General features: G+C 36.4%; 1 protein-coding gene across 4 annotated transcripts in view; it reads left to right on the forward strand.

Moving 5' to 3' along the window:
- The window catches only part of LOC126176948 (zinc finger protein OZF-like), a 59,582-nt gene extending 41,514 nt beyond the window's left edge, over window positions 1-18,068 (forward strand). For all 4 annotated transcript variants that reach the window (XM_049924155.1, XM_049924154.1, XM_049924156.1 and 1 more), the window contains one exon: window positions 13,160-18,068. In XM_049924155.1, coding sequence (XP_049780112.1) covers window positions 13,160-13,822 — 663 coding nt within the window. In that variant the 3' untranslated portion in view covers window positions 13,823-18,068. The remainder of the gene's footprint in view (window positions 1-13,159) is intronic.
- Window positions 18,069-18,395: the final 327 nt, after the last annotated feature.

An 18,395-nucleotide genomic window follows, 5' to 3' on the forward strand; every position in this document is an offset into this window, starting at 1 on the left:
ACCAACTTTTCTGAACTGCGCAGATGGGAGCTATTCTTATGGCACATACTTCGCTCCTGTAACCTCCCTGGCCTAAAGCTAAGGTAACTCGCTGTTTCCCCAGCACCCACCCCAGAGAGAGAGAGAGAGAGAGGGGGGGGGGAGTGGGTGTGGGGGTGGGAGTGTTTGTATGCACCATCCCTTTCTAATTACACCCACCCGATACATGTCAGCTAGTTGTGTGGTGTCATCTCATGCCCTAATCTGTGAATCGTGCGTTCAGACGTCTACTACCTGCTCCCTTCTACATACACCCCTAGCTAGCCCATGGATGGCTCCCCACTCTCCCATGAGCCGCTAGATGCTCCCTCCCACCCCCCGTACACACACACCAATCCCCACTCTGCCTCCCACCTCTCTCCATCCCTCACTCCACCCTACTCTGCACACCCACCTCAACCCAGTACACTCAATGAGGACTGCAAAAGAGCTGGCAGTTGAATGAGCACAATTTAGGGAGACAAGCGTGTGTGTGTGTGTGTGTGTGTGTGTGTGTGTGTGTGTGTGTGTGTGTGTCCTACAGCTTTAGAAAGGAATTTCATTGTGAAAGCTAGCAAAGCAAAGCTCTGTACCTTTTGTTAGTGTATCTGTAAACGCCGCAGCAATTCTGCCTTTCGATGAATCGTCTCTTTATTCCTAAATAATTCATTATTCTCAGTCAGAACCTCTAGCCTGAAACTAGGTAGTACATCCTATTTGTTGCTATTGCTACCACACCATTCTGTTATAACTGTTGGTTTGATACTTTGAGCCATTGGTGCTTTGTCATCAGCGTCTAGTACTCTATTACTGGGCAGTGTGTAGAACATTTACTGTACAGTAGGCAGAGAGAGTTGTACAACAAAGCCTTCTGGGACACCTTCTGTAACAAATAAGGTATATGGTTTTAGAACATGTCAGCCTGGAGTTTCCATTGTTAGAATATAGCTTTAGGTTATTTACACATACTAAATGTTCACTGTTGCTCAGGAATGACTGCAGCAGGAGGAAAGCATTCTCTTCTATTCCATAGTACCGTACTTTTCTGATTAGGACATTGGGAGAGTCTGTATCAAAGAATTTCCATAGGTCTAGTAAAGTCACTTTTAATCTTATACTTTTGCTATAAGGCTCTCTACTTTCCTCATGTTAGAGACATTAGATCTGAAGACACAGTATGCAGGACAAAGAAGGTTGTTGTCTTGAATATTGACTCAACTGTTGGTGCATACAGTATGCCATTAGAAGCTGTTTGGGGCTGGCAAAATGGCCTGGTATTTATCCAGTGACTCTGTTTTACTGTACTTATAAACATGTTTGATTATCGATATTTTTTAGCATTCTATTTAAACACCTCAGTTAATCTTTGATTATTTTTGTTAAGTGTTTAGTGGCAACGTGGCAACATTTGGAAGGTTATAGTGACCTTCAGTTTAGTAATTACTGCTGTTGTTTCACTTATTTGTCTATGAGTTATATGACTTGATCTAAAACTGTCAGTTGTTTTGCTGTGTAGTCTCAATGTTAATGTTTCTGCTTTGCCTACATTATGTGCAATCTTGGTCTCTGAGACAGATTGGCAAAGTATGTATGACGTGTCAGGAAAAACTGGAATGCTCTGATTTTTTTGATAATGTAACCTTTTTTATGGCTTTCTGCGGGGCTTTAGATTTATTTTCAGAGTTAAATATGTATCCATCATTAGCCTTACATTTTGTTGCAGATTTGCAGTGCTTTTTCATGATTGTGTATTTGTCTTTATCTTCTTTACTGTGATGTGATCTATCATAGTACAGGAGCATAACAATTCTCTGTTATTTAGCACTGGTTTGTATCAGTATTTCAGACTTTCTGGTTTGGAGTGGGTGCTTTACTTACAATATCTTTTTAAATACCTATGCCATACTTCTTCAAAGATTTCAGTTAGCTCTTCTGAAATTTTGTTTTGGAGACCAGTCACTGAGTAATGGAAGTGTTGAGCAGTTGACAGGTGCGCAAAAAGAATGAAAATTTACTAGCATTCACACAAGTCCTTTTATGAGTTAATATTGTGTTTGATTAGTTTGTTACAGTCTATTAAGTTTAACATAGATGTTAGTTGGTTTTGCTTCTGTTCATTAGTGGTAGGGGGGATGATTTTCAGTATTCATTATATCTCTTGTCAGCTACAACACTTGTTTCAGTTTGAAAGGCTGTTTCCAAGTTTGTCAGAGGGATGTGTTTTACACAAGAAAATACAGAAAATTTATGTGATGTGCTAACATTATTTGTGCTACTGTTATTTTCATGTGTATGGCACCTTGCACTGGGTAAACACTAAAAATGGATTCTTAAGCTGAAAGATAGAAGTTGTTAGATTCTTTGGGTGAGAGACAGTATCAAAGATGGGCAAAAAATTACAATAAGGTCCATCTATTGACCATCAGATTCTTCTCCTGATGTAATTGAAAACTTAAAAGACAGCCCTAATTCACGTGTATATAAGTTCCCTAATCATACTGTAATCATTGGGGGAGACTTTAAACCTCCAACAATTGGTTTAGATAGTTTCGTTGGTGGTGGGCATGATGAGACATGCTGTGAAATGTTACTAAATGCCTTCTCAGAAAATTATCTGAAACACAGTTCAGAATTCCACTCATGATGGAAATACATTAGATCTAATGACAACAAACAGACCTGATCTCTTTAAGGAAGTCCACATTGAAAATGGTATCAGTGGCCATGAGGCAGTTATAGCTACAATGACTACCAAAATGCAAAGGACAACTAAAACAAGCAGAAAGATTTATATGTTCAGCAAACTAGACAGAGAAACAATAGTGACATACCTTAATGAGGAACTTGAAACTCTTAGCTCAGGACAGGAGCCTGTAGATGAACTATGGTTCAAGTTTAAAAGAATAGTTGACCATGCACTGGATAGATATGCATGCATTAGAACAGTTCATAGAGGGAGGAACCATCCATGAGTGAAAGAGAGATTAGTGTTAGTTGTGTTAAGAAACAGCTGAGATCATTAAAACTGAAAAGCCTCAGGGTCTGATGGAATTCCTATCAGATTCTGTACCCAGTTTGTGACTGAGTTAACCCCCCTGTTAACAATAAGCAACAAAAACTGTGCCCAATAGTTGGAAGAAAGCACAGATCACACCTGTGTATGAGAAAGGTAGCAGAAGTGATCCACAAAACTACCAATATCCTTGACATCTATTTGTTGTTGAATCTTAGAACATAGCCTGAACTGAAACATATTGATGTATCTCAAACAGAATGACCCCCTTCATGCCAACCAGCTTTGATGTCAAAAACATATATCTTTCCTCACATGACATTCTAAAAGCCATGGCTCAAGGCAGTCAGATAGATGCAGTATTCCTTGATTTCCAAAAAGCATTCGACTTGGTATCACACTGATGCTTATTATCAAATGTATGATCATGTGGTGTATCAGACAAAATATGTGACTGGATTGATGATTTCTTGACAGGGAGGACACAGCATTTTATCTTGGGTAGCGAGTGCTTGACAGATGTAGAAGTAACATTGCATCCTTTCACATTATACATTAACGATCTTGCAGACAACATTAATAGTAACCTCAGATTTTTTGCAAATGATATAGTTACCTACAACAAAATACAACCTGAACCTGAACAAAACTGTACAAATATTCAGTCAGACTTTGATAAGATTTTAAAGTGATGCAGTGGTTGGCAACTTTCTTTAAATGTTCAGAAATGTAAAACTGTGCACTTCACAAAACAAAACTTAAATATAATATTAGTGAGTCACAGGTGGAATCTATGAACTAATATGAATATCTTGGTGTAACACCTTGTAGGGATACAAAATGGAATGGTTACATGGGCTCAGTTGTGGGCCAAGCAGGTAGCAGACTTTCGTTTATTAGTAGAATACTAGGGAAATGCAATCAGTATACAAAGGAGACAGCTTAAAAATCATTTGTGTGACTCATCCTAGAATACTACTCAAGTGTGTGGGGCCCATACCAAATAGGACTGGCATGGGATATTTAACATTATACAGAGAAGGGCAGCACAAATGGTCACAGATTTGTTTAATCCATGAGAGACTGTCACAGAAATACTGAAGGAATTGAATTAACAGACACTTGGAGACAGACGTAAACTATCCCAAGAAAGTCTATTAGCAAAGTTTTAAGAACCGGCTTTAAATGATGACTGTAGAAAGATAGTACAACCCCCCAACATATCGCTCTCATAAGGATCATGAGGATAAGATTAGGTTACTTACAGCATGCACAGAGGCATTTAAACATTTTTCCCATGCTCCGTATATGAATGAAACAAAAAAAAGCCATACTAACTGATACAGTGGGATGTACCCTGTGCCATGCACTTCGTAGTTGTACACAGAGTATAGAAGCAGACGTACAAAGTAATTCAGTAAATGAGAATAGGTGTAAGAAGTATTACAACTGAAGAGGGAAGATGCCTTCATTCAACAATTTTATGGCTGTGGTACCCATTATGAAGAAAATGTTCATTTATGGAGCTAATTACTACGTTATTATTTAAGGCAGTCTAAACCACAGCCCTTCTTGTTCAGTGGTTTAATTTTATTAAATTGTGTTCTGTTAAATGAAAATTACAAATTATATTGACATGCAGTCTGCATGATAGTTTTTCATTTGTACAGCAAAACTGTAGAGATTTTAGGTAAATGTGTACAGTTCTGCTTTTGAACATATTGTCCCATATAGTAACACACTGTAATGTTTAATCTTGAGGTGTAAAATTATCTGTTTTTCAAGACTTCCTGTGGACACATCTTCATCAAATACAAACACAACTATAATTTCTCAGCTTGAAAATGATACAGCCGCAGCTTCAGCATTTGATTCTTTACTAAGCTCATTGACATCAATAATTTAATTTAATTATTTTGGTATTGTAGATAATTTCCTAAGAATGTTTCAGATTTATGCTGCAGTAACTTGTAGATTATGTCTCAATCATTGAGATATCCATTGTTCATTTACCAAAAATACTGTAGTTTTAACTTTTTTAGCCAATATTTGAGTTAAAAAATTATTTTCTTGTTTCCTTTAATTTTCAGGAAAAGTGTCCAAATCGTGATCACATACTGTTGTTGTCTGTTCTAGTGGATGTACACGATTTTCTTTCAGACAGTGTGTTAGTTCTGGACCAGTCATAAAATCATCAGATCCTTTCCCTCAGTTTCAGTTTTTGTGCTTTTCTTTTTGCTCAACTGTGTTATTTTAATTATAAATATAAGGTTGGGTGCTTAAGTTCATTGCCTTTTTCTTTCTTTTTCTTTTTTTTTTCATGTTGGTATTCCGGTTGCTATGAGTTTACTTATCAATTGTCATTTTTTATTAATAATTCATTGTTGCTGTTTGAGTTTACATATTGTCTTTCTGTCATTTGGAGACAGTGAGTGGAGCTTTGGATGCTAGAAAATGGAATGCCAAGTGAAGAAATCAGAACGTTTCTGACTTATTCTTCTCTTTTGAGTTCAGTAGAGGGGTGACAGCAGTGGACATAGCCAGAAACATTTGTGCTGTGTATGGGGATAATGCCATGGAAAAGAGCATGGCTAGAAAATAGTTTTCTTATTTTAAGGAGGATCATTTTGACATCAGTGACTCTCCAAGTTCATGGGCTTGATGAAGATCGTTTAAACACATTCTGTAAAAGTGGTGGAATGCTGAGGTGCCTGTTCACCCGGATGCTCTAAGTGGCAGACAGAGGTTTAAAGCCTGGTGATTGCAGAGTTGGCCACACCATCGATATGGCATTTTGAACGACACAGGCTGGACATCACATTACTGCACAGCTGTTCAATGATGAGGGTTGGTCAGGGTTTAAATGCATCTGTTCCTGGCTGACTTCATGGTAGTGATTGTGTTAGTGTGTCACATGCAATGTTCTTGGAATAGAGGCAGTGATCAAAGCAGCTGTTGTCATGTGGCAGTGAGTCAAGCTGTAGAACATTCCTGATGGCCAGCCTGAGCGCATTGACATGCGGAAGTTTGATGAAACGGGGGCGACAACTTCTGCTGGGGCGTTGCGCCTGCACGTTGGCAACCGGCTGCAGCTGATACTCGTTTCCTGGTTGATGTTCATGGTTCCAAGCTATGCTATGGTCTGTCCTGTTAGATTATCATGTGACCTTTGTATCATATAGATGCTTGTGATTGCACACACACAATATGTCATTAGTCACAGTTTCTATGCAGCCTTGCTTCTTATTTTGTTGTTTATTGGAAACCTGTTGCATAGGACTTCTTTTAAGTACATTCCAGGTCCAGGATAATTTGAATGGACTTAGTTTTTGATGAGATATTAAACCCTTACGTTCTGCCCTTTCTTTCCATTTGAATTGCCCCTGGATATAAGTATTGATATTTACTTGTGACTGAGTTTTCTAAAAAGTATTCACTGTCTCGGTTCTTTATTCAGTCGATCTCTGTCATTTGATAAAGTAAATACAAATAAGCATGAAGGGAGTGTGTGTGTGTGTGTGTGTGTGTGTGTGTGTGTGTGTGTGTGTGTTCAAGAATAATGCACAAAAAATAATGTTGTAACTGTAATAGCTTCATTTCTGAACAGTTCTTTGCTGAATATCCATTATGAATTTAGTATTTTTTAATGACACCACCATAAAGCTGCTAAAATTTTTTGTTTTTCTGTGGCTAGCTTTGACATTTATGGTTGTTTCTCATCAAAATGCATGTTATAAAAGCTGTGGAGCAGAACGTAAAAGAAGATTTTATGAATGTATGTGTTAAATTATTAGTTTTGAGTTATTGATTTAAATCACTGCAATATTATGAACTACTTGAGTACAAAAATAGCATGTTTTTAGTCTTCTATTATTTAGTTGTTTAATTGTTATAGACATAAAGGTAATAATTGAAGGAATTTAATATTTATCTAAAATAGTGTAGTTATGGTGTTGTTCAGATTTTTCAGCGATACACGAGGTCTGTTCAAAAAATTCTGGAACTTTGTCCACAAAATTTTTCTGCACTTACCTTCTACTTATTGGGCATGGTCTCTTTCGAAATACTCTCCTCCACAATTGATGCACCACACTTGATGCAGTCTTCATTTCTAGAAGCAGGCTTGGTGTGCCTCTTGCTGGAGTGTGCAAAGTGTGCAGATTTTCTGTTATCTCGTCTAACATTGCAAATCTTCATCCTTTCAAAGGGGTTTTCATGGAAATAAAAAAAGGTCCACAGGGGCCACGTCTGGAGGATACAGAGGATGAGGCAGTACAGTGATTTCATTTTTTGTGCAGTAGTCAAATGCCAAAGGGATGAATGTGTGGGTGCATCATTGTGACACAAGAGCCATGAATTGTCTCACTACATTTTAGGCCATTTCCTTCTCATATTTTCTTGCAGGCATCGCAACATGTCCCGATAGTACCATTGATTAACACTTTGTCCTTGTGCCATGGTTCTTTATGAACTAATCCTTCAAAGTCACAGAAAACTATCAGCATGACGTTGGCATTTCACTGACCTGCTGAGATTTTTTTTTTGGTCTTGAAGAACCTTTCTTGATCCATTGTGGAGATTGAATCTTGGTCTCAACATCAATAACTGCAGACCCACATCTCATCACCAGTTACAATTCTCTTAAGGAACATCTCATTCTCATTTGCATGATCCAAAAGCTTTTCACAGATTGTGAGGCATGAGCCGTGGGAGGAACTTGGTGGCAGTGTGATGCATTCCACAATGCTGTGTCACAATTTAATGACATGATCCAACTGAAATGTTACATTCTTGTGCAGTCTCTTGGACAATCAGTCTTCGATTGGCACACACAATTTCATTGACGTTCCTGACATGAGCATTGTTGGTAGATGTTGAAGGGCATCCTGGAGGCTGGTCATCTTTAACTTCTGCCCGGCCATTTTTAAGCCGTGTGAACCATTTGTAACACCCAGTACAGCTTCAGCACTCATCACTGTTGGCTTTGTGCATCAATTTGTCCCTCTCCGTGAAGGTTTTATTGAGTTTCATGCGAAACTTAATGCAGTTGTGTTGCTCCTGCAAGTCTGCCACCTCGAAATTCGCGAACTGTGCGACACAATGTTGTATTCAATATAGCACTGAACAATACCTAATAGACGTACAACAATGAAACTTCTGGCAGTTACACATTAAACATAGGTGTATGCAGCAGCCAACCGCATTTCTCTCCAACACACCATTGGCACAAAATTATGAATGTTCTAGAATTTTTTGAACAGACCTTGTATGTCTTTTGCTGCTCCAGTCTCTCTTTTTGTCCCTAGAAGTATGGTATCTGAAAAGTGGGTATTTTGAAATAATGCAATGCGGAACATTCAGGCACTGTTTGTGGATTAATTATTATTCGTACTTTCAAATGAACTTAGCTAAGCTAATGTGCACTATATATTCACAGTATTCTAATGTGCAATATATATTCACATTTTCTCTCTGCCGCCCCCCTCCCCCCCCCCCCCCCCCCCTCTCTCTCTCTCTCTCTCTCTCTCTCTCTCTCTCTCTCTTTATCTCCTAGAAAGTTCATTATGAGTTGTCACATTTCTAGGAGATAGTGCTACAATAACTGTACCTTCTAATGTGTCACTTCAAAGAACTATTGTATTTTTTTTATTTTAGTCTTTTTATTTGTTGAATTACATGGCTCTTACAAAAGAAATTTCTTTTCAGCAGACATAGGATTATGGGGATGTGGATATGAAACTTTGCATTCATGACTGCTGTTGGCTATGCAGTAGTGATATTACCACAAATCATCATTATTAGGAAATGATGTCACGTCATGTGAGTAATGTGACCACAGAGAACTCACAGAAGATGAGCATTTTCACAATATGGGTTTGGTGGTTTAACTGTGGTGTTCCACTCAATCTTCATACATAACAGTATTCGCTAAGTGGTGGAGGTCAATTTAGATGAGTTTTAGGCATAGTTTGGTCTTTCAGAAGGGTCATCACGGGGACTTCCAGCATGATTTCTATTTCAGCTTTGTCTTCATCTAATAACCCACATGGTTTTTTGTACCGGAAATTTGGGCTTCTTCACATTTTATTGAAACAGAATTCAGATGTCTTCATATAATAGTTTCTCAGTAACAGTCACATAAGTTACTTTTTCTGTAGGATATATGCATGTTAATAGCACATTTTAACACAGGTAATTAAGTCCTGCTTAGTGTAATACTTTGGATAACTTGTCTGCACATTTAGTAAATATATAAGAAATGTACTTGAAGTTGTTTTTACTACGGTGAAGGTTTAACATATCCACATCTGTGATTCAAGTAAAGTCTTTATGTGTAAAACTTTGTTCAATAATATTGAAAAACTGTATTTAATGCACAAAGATATGTTTTATTGGGTCAGTTAATTATGTTGGATACCATTAAGTGTCACAATTTCTTGGAACTAATTACACTAATTATATTAATAAATAATCAATTTGTGAAGTTATATTTGAATAGATAAAAAAATCTACCCACACATGTAAAAGTTAAGGAAATATACAAGCATTTGGAGCCAGTGGCTCCTTCTGGCAGAAGGGCTGAAGGGGAAAGAAGAGGGATGAGTAGAAAGACTGGCAAGATTTAGGGAATAAGAGAGCTGCAGAAATGTTGTCCAGAAGCCTAGGTCAGGGGAGACTTACCAGATGGTAAGTGTTTCTGTTCTCACTCCAGGCGTTTCCCAGAGTGAGCTGTCCTCACCCGGCCAAATTCTGACAGTGTTTGATACTTGCAAAAGCTGCTTATTTGTGAAAAGTGTTTAATATTATAAAGAGCTGAATCATCCATCTCTAACATAATTGGTCCCTCAGCATGGACCTCCTAGTGATAATAGACAAGGTTGTGAAAGGGCCTAGTCTGAGACAGTATTGAGTCGAACAGTGTTTGCATTAGTGGGGTGGTGCATGGTTGGTTCTCCCCATGAGTCTGGCCCATAAGAGCAGCCCTTCATGTCTTTCTAAATGTTGACATTGTTACAGATTCTGAAAAAAGCTGCAAATTATTTTCACAAGACACCATCATAGTAACACTGCTTATAAAGAAAGACTTCTTTGCTCGGTTTATAAATTGCATTTTCAACTAAGGCTCTGATAACCATACTGTTGAGTACCCAAGACTGCCACCATCATACTTAACAACAATTGCTTTGAATGGATGGAAAAGGGCAACATTTTATAGTTTGATATAGAATCATAAATAATAGGTGTATTTGAATATCCTGTTTGTCAGGTATGTAATAAATTACACTATTACACTGAATATTTGATGTAATGGTTGACTATTTAGAGTTGCTAAATATTGGCAAAAGATTTCTCGTACTTTGTTTTAACGGATGAAAATACACAAAATTGGTTAGTAGTTAACATTAGAGTGATAAGTTTGAATTCTTGTAGGCTGTATTGGGGCTACCCAAGTTGGGTACTACCCCAGAGTTCGTTCTTCAGTGCCAGATATTTTATTTACTTCCTTGGTGACATCAGCTTATTGGGACATTGGCCAAAACCAAAAAACCAAGATTATCACCAGGAAATCAACCAATGGCCTCGACTGTATAATTTTACATGTCACAATATATTTTGTACAGTTATATTGGAGACACTCAGGTGCAACTGTAACAGTTCATTTGGGTGCATCTTTGACTGGACAGACAGACCATATGAGACCAAGTTCCTCCATATGTGGCTGATCTTTATCTGCAGTAAAGGTTGAAAATAGTGGTGTGATATAATCTACACGGCAGGAAACATGCGACACCTGTAGAATTTGTCAAGCAAGACAAGTGATTCTTGATGCACTCTGATTTTAGAGGCAGCTTTATGTGCTGTGCAAATGAGCTTGTAATGCATCTAACATTACTTGACCCATATACACAAAAGTATTGCATGTATGTTAGTAAGCTTCATGGCCTCCTCTGCAGTACCATAAAAACTGATCATAAAATTTTGAAAACCTGTCTTCACAGAACATACTGATCTTCTATACCTATGAATTGTGCAGAGGTTCTGATTGTAAAACTAGGAGGATTGGACCAAGAACAGAAGTGTCACAGCAATCCCTTTCATCTCCACAGCATCTGTGAATGGAATGTGGACAATGACAAGTAATAATTTATGACACTCCCCATTGCAACTGTTTGACACATAGGTGTAAATATAGAGGTACAAGTGTGGATTTTGACCAGATTTCACTCTAGTAGCTCTTTGTGACTACGTAACACCAGAATATTCAAAATATGGAAGTAGCATCTTACAATAATGATAATTTCAGGATATATATATATATTTTTTCAAAGACATGTTTAATTATTGTTAAAGATAAAACTTATGGAAATAGGAGCAGAAGTTATTCTTCAAAACAATAATGTTCAAGCACCCACAGAAGGTCAGTTTGGACACTATTTGAAGGATTACAATAACTACGGAATGGATTGGCCAGTGAGATCACTGGACTTTCGTTCTACTGAGTGCTCCATTTTTGTGTGTCTTTGCGTGTTCCTCCTTGAACAAATTGTGCAAGAATTGTGAAGTTCTGTTGAAAGACAGTATAACGAAAATAAGGAATCTCATATCAAAATGTATGAAAGAAATTTGATTCAAAATCAGAATGATATTCAGTATTCTTAGAGAGACTAAAATGGGTGTGAATTACATTGCTACTGAGATTCTAAATGTAAATAAAATTAGTGCAAATATTTGGAAAGAAGTTTTGGCTAATTATAAAAGCATATGAAAATTGTACCCAGTTTTCTTCAGTGAATAATAATCACAGTGAAATCTGGGTACTCATGTGCAACCCAAAAACAAAAAGGAATAGTTAATAGTGGCACACTGCAGCTTCACCAAACTGGAAAAGAAGTGAAAGAATGTAGAAAATGTATTCTCATTGTATTTAATTGTAGAAGAGCCATTGACAAGGTGTTTGTGCTGATGAAATGTGCATATTGCATTCAGGTACTCAGTCATGTGGGACTAAAGCTTAGCTCATCCACATGAAATCCATCATGAATTGTTCAACATGATGACCTGTCAAACAACACTGTGTTATTGACGAGGAAGTTTTTGAGTACCAGAAACACTCCAACCTTCCTTAAGCCACCCTATCATACAAGTGTGGCATTATGTGATTTCATTTAGGTCTCTCATACAAGGGCTGGGATGGTCTCTGTGAAAAGGCATGGCCAACTTCCTTCCCTTATCCGATGGGACCTCGCTGTTTGGTCCCCTCACCACAAATAAACCAAACAACCTACCAATCAACCAACCTCATGCAAGGTTTTACCATAAAGGCAACCATTTTAGGCCCATCAAAAATGTCCCAGCAGCTGCAACAAGTATCTTGATTCAGTGTCTCCACTGAAGATTGATAGCACTGTTATGGAGAGTGGCAGTAACATTGTAGACACTTAAACGGCCTAATTTGAATCCTACATACTGTCTTTGAATTTAATTTGTTTTATAATAGTGTTTCATCTTGAAGCAATATTTGATAATACTATCTTTTAAAGATGTACATGTGGGATACACCTGTTCTTATTTCATGTCAGAAGAAGGGTACTGTTCTGTCAGTATCTTGAATTTTGAGTGATTAATCAGTTCAATTATTAAATGTTCTTGATAACAACATGTTTATAGGCAAGCCATTCTGCTTGTTGCATTCATTTAATTGCTGCTATCATTTTTTTCTCCCTCCCCTCTCCACCGCCACCATTTCTGCTATCTGCTCCAGGCAAATATGGAAATCATAACTGATCCCTTCAGTATTCCTCAAATAATTTATGAGAAATATTCGGGAAAAACTTAATGGAAATGTAACTGATTAACTGTGAGTTTTTGCTGTGGTTAATGTGCTACAATGTCTACGAAATTAAGATACATATAGGCATTTATGTTTTCTGTGAAAAACTGTGTGGGCAACAGTGTAGTTATTAAATATCACTTTCTTTTTGCAGCTGGACAGTTGGAAATATTGCCACTTTTTGAACAGATTATTTTGAAACCATTTTGGTAACAATGTTTCCAATTGAAAAATTGCAACTCTTTAACTTCTCATACAACAATTTCACCTTTTTTTCTACATTTTCTCATTACAAGGTCCATGGTCGTGTTCATAGCGGGGAGAAGCCGTATCAGTGCAAAGTGTGTAAAAAGGCCTTTGCACACTCAGCTGCTCTGAAGATGCACGTTCGAAGACATACAGGTGAGAAACCATTCAAATGCCTTCTCTGCCCATCAGCAGCATTTGCTCAGTTGCCTCATCTCAAAAAGCATATGCTGTGTATTCATAAAACAGCAAAACCTTACTTATGTATTCGCTGCCGAGAGTTTTTCAAGACAAAAAATGACTTGGAAACGCATGAACAGACATGCAAAGCAGAAGAAGTTAACCATGCATGTGAGGACGGTGGTGACTCTCTGGATAAAGTAAAAGACAGTGACGATAAGGACAAATCACTTGTACCTCCCATGCCGATAGCAAAAATGAGAATGTTATTGGCAATACTTCTAAAAAGGATCTCAACATCTGAAAGGCTTGAGCAGTTAGGTTTCGGGGAGCGCCTCATTGATGACGTACTGTGTGAATCAATTGAAATGTCAGGTAGAAAACCCTGTTCTGACAAAGGTATGGATGAAGGCGAGAGGTTGAAAAAAAATGTTGAGATTCTTTTGGAATGGACAGTACCAAAACGATTCATGGATAGGTTTCAGAAGGAGGGTAGATCTGCAGAAGCACTCTTAGAAGAACTCACATCATAATGTATCAGGTTGGTTAGGTATTTATATACGATCACAGAACTAAAGAGGAAATTGTTTTTATGAAATGAAACCAAACATTGTTATTGTGACTGAAATGTTTATTTTTCAATGTCCAATACAAAGATAAATACATATAAATAATCTTTTTATACTAAAATATATCCTATTATTTTTAATCTTGTTTATTTTTATATTATTTTCATAAAGTTAGAGAATGTCAAGAAAATGATTTTAGCCATCAGCTTGCCTATTTTGTGTATTAAAACAAATTTAATAAATGATTGCCTTGAATACGTATGATTATTGTGATGGTAATGCTGTGTGCTGATTCGTATATCAGCTGCTTATTGTGTTCAATATCTTTAGGGTCAGATATTTTGTATTTAATCTAACAGAAAGGCTACCTGTAGACTTTGTGGATTTGCCTACTGCAGTGTGCATTCAAGATGTTTGTTCCTCTCTTAATTTTTCTCAAAGTTGGCTACATGCCTAAAAATATGTTTGATAAAATAAAAAAGAACCAGCACCTCATGTTTTTACCTTAAACTGGGACTGTACTGTGTGGCAGAATCCATTGTTATATTGAACAAGTGAAATAGTTCAATTTTTAATGTAAGATATAATTATTATTTGTATACAGTTTCAGGACAACATTTAATGTGAGACAGTAATTACAAAAATAGTTTTGTGATAACCATCTCTTTACTAGAGGAAGATAATGCTGAAAAGTGGGGATCTATTATATTCTCTCAGGAATTGTTTTATTTAGATAGTGATAGTGATATAATTTTTTTTTATCTCCCCCCCCCTCCCCCCCTTCTTCCTAACTTAAAATACAACACGAAGCCTGTACTGGAATTTCCAGTTTTTTATGATAATCAAATTTGCTGCAGATAATAGTATATCTGTGCAAAGCTTAGGCATTTGAAACATATTTTTTTAAGGACATCATATTTGCTATTGACCGTAGAAATTATGTATTTCATAATTGCAGTTTAGCCCTTAAGGCCATTATCAAATGGTACTGCAAAAGATTTTGCGTCAATACATGTCGCAATTTAAAACCCTCTGAGGTACTATATGTTTGCAGCTGAAAAGTCACTGACGTGGAAGACAGATACAAATTTGTAGTTCGTGCTGTGGTGAAAGATAGTCAAAAACAACTGATAAATACAAAACCATGTATTTATCTGTTAGGACCACCACAATGGGAGGCTTTTCAGAACTTTCACACCTCTCACAGGCAACATACCAATTTGCACTGCACGTACCTCATGCTGTCAAACTGAAATAATTGCCATCAGTGCATAGCTGCAGGCAGTGAGGGGAACAACCCAAAAAAAAGAAAAAAGAAAAGAAAAATCAGGAACACAAACAGCACTCCCCAAACACTCACACAGGCAAAAAATTCTTATGTGTGATATTTTGTGTTGAAAATGGATGAAAAAATTATGGAACATTTGCTCTTCCTGCATTGTTCTGTTTAAAAATTTGGTCCAATTGTCAAGAATTAACGCTATGTCCAGCTCACACAATGTATTTTTGAACTATTGTCATAGTAGATCCTATAATAATGTTCAGTCGTACTGACCGAAGAAAGACAATGTGTGAATTTTTTGCCCCTTCTCCCTAATCAAGTTTTTAACTTGCAGATGGGAATGACTTTTCATGTTGATTGTGTAGAATTTTCTGTGTGTTTATTTAATATTTTAATGTGTTTACTATCTTGCCAGACAAGTCAATGTACCATTATCCAGTCATCTTGTACGCATATGACAAAATATTTTGCTGTTAAAAAAAAAAAAAAAAAAAAAAAGAATTGAGGGGGGGGGGGGGGAAGGGGGGGAGACAACTTTACAAAACAATTGAGCTTTAAAGTATGGTACCATTATAGTTTTTGTATAAAAAAATAAATATTTATGCAACATAAGTAAAAGAAAAGAGTGGAACTGTAATAAATGAAAAAGATCAACTGTTTCAGCATTGATGGCAGGTTCTGTACATTAGTGCTTGTAATTGAAATACTGTAACAAATTTTACCAAAGATTTTAATTGTCAGATGATGAAGTTACAGATGAAACTTTTGTTAACAGAAATAAACTATTAAAAATACTGCTTACCAATGCAGTCAGATATTATTGTGTCAGCAATATTGTTTTAATTAGTACCATAAAATGCAAGCTCAGAACAAAGATGAGTTCTGTCTCAGGAGCCAATGGAAAAAAAAGAGTGGATGGATCAGAATGAAGTGAGCGAAGAAGTTTCCCTATGTGCAGAGTGGAATCTTCAATTTTTGCAAATGTGTGTCTCTCTTGGCAAGGTCACAACATTCCTTATGGTGTGACACATTGCTGTTTGTTGATTTTTATTTTTATTTTCCTGTCCATTGTCTGAAAGGTAATTACTTGTGTAGTTTTATATTTTGACTATGCAACTTGCAATTCTTGTAACATTAGCAATAATTTGACCATAATATCTTGTTAGTATGCACTCAAACTCTTGCATTCTGTTAGCTTGAGTACACTCATGTTTAGCCATTGAACTGCAGTTTTTCTGAATGTGCTATAAATTAAGGGTTATAACTTTTAAAGGTCACTGCCTTGTTACCAAAAACAAACTTTCACCTGAAGATATTTTTTGTTTTGAAGTTTTAACAGCTGTAATGTAAGCATTTTTCTGTAATGATGATTGAAAAGCTTATTTTTGATGTGTCTTAAATCCATTAAATGGCAAACAACAGAAATCACAACTTTATTTTTGAAAGGTGTAATTCAGATATAACTTCAGAATGTTATGTTTTGCTACCATTTGGTAAAGTTTCACACTGAGTTACAAAAACTGTAAACCTATGGAATTGTTGAAAATGGTGACATGACCTGGAGACAGTTTGGGAAGAAGGACTTGTTTAAAAATGTCATTAAATTTCATTTAATAAAGTCAGATATCAAATAATTAACACAAATGCAGTATTTGTTTGTATCTCAAAAGACAGGCTCTGGTGAAGACAGAACTGTCAGAATAACATTGCAGTATGCTGCTTCAAGATATCTGTATACTTAAAATAATTTGATATCTTCAGACTCCTGTTCCTTAAGAGTATGAAGTATGAGGAGGTCTGAATAGGTGGTTGTGTGATCCACTTCACTGACTGTTATCTCAATGTATTTCATTCCTGCTATATTGAAGTCCATTTTGGACTTCTGTAAGTCACCTAGTGGATTCTCTCCAGTCAGTGGGAAACCATTTCTCACTTAGTACATGTAGACAGCTCAATTTCTGATTATCCTATGGTTTAATTAGTAGCAAACTTTGTTCCATTTTCCACAGTTATTTTCTGCTTTTCTGGAACCTAAGCAACTGGTAAAATGTTTTTGTAATGGGAAAAGAATGTTGGCTGTTGTATCAAACATTTCGGCCACTACTCAACTTTGGTACAATAATTGTATGGAAACAGTTGCAGACAGCACAAGTAAATAAAGTAGTTCAAAATTTCCCAATGTAATGTTTAGGCTACCAGCTAGTCATTGCAGTGAGCCATCACTGGCATGTTTATGTACTTTGCCTTTCTTATATTGCTTATTCTAGATGTGTTTGAGATCTCTTTCTGCTGGAACAACCCTTCTGGCAATACTTCAAAACAGATCTTTTGTATCTATACAGATAAACAGACGAATTAATCCTTCAGCACCAAATTGCCATCATTTCACTGTATGTAGCGACGAGAGCATGGGAGAAGCTATGTCATCACATGATGTGTTTGCATCCATGGATTGGCCAGGAAGAGTTAATATAATGGAAACAAAACAGCAGGCATGTAAGAGGATTAAAATAATAAATTTTCAAACCATCTGTAACATGACAAATAAGGCAGCCTGCCAGAGAACAACTGAGTAATACAGAAAGAACATAATAAAGATAAAATTTTAGATTTGAGACACTTCAGAAATAAACTCTTTAGCTGTTCAGTAATTAGACAGCTCATAATTCTTTATTTAAATATTGTACTGTTTTGTTCCCTTTTTTGCTGTTCTCACTAGTAGTTAATTCTTAATTTGTGTGCCAAATGTTATTCTTTTTCCTCATAAGGTAGACTGATTCTATTTTATTTTGGTATATGAAAATGTGTTGACAGTTAAGTCACTAGAAAGAAATCCAGTGCAATTTCTACCTTCATAGCCAGTCTGTATTTGAATATTGCAAGTATTTCCAGCAGACACTTTTGATTCTCTTCCTATGTAAATTACAGTAACAGCTTGCAGGATCCTAGCACCTCAAAGTTCCTAAGTTCCTACTACTGTGCCATGGGTTTGTACTGGATATTGATTCTCTTTTCTGAAAACAAAGAAGTGCAATTTGGAAGACCTAGTCTTATGGTTATAATTTCATAGCAATATTTTGTAATTACAGTAAGAAATATTTAATATATGACCATTGTTTGTTATAAAATTTAGTCTGACTTCTTGTACAAACAATGTAAAATGTTGTATTGTGCAAAGTAAATGATATTTCTTTTTGTACTGAGCTGAATCCGGACAAACATTTATTTATTTATTTATTTATTTATTTGCGTGTA

Source organism: Schistocerca cancellata, chromosome 3 (genome assembly GCF_023864275.1).
Source record: "Schistocerca cancellata isolate TAMUIC-IGC-003103 chromosome 3, iqSchCanc2.1, whole genome shotgun sequence".
NCBI classification, from domain to species: domain Eukaryota; kingdom Metazoa; phylum Arthropoda; class Insecta; order Orthoptera; family Acrididae; genus Schistocerca; species Schistocerca cancellata.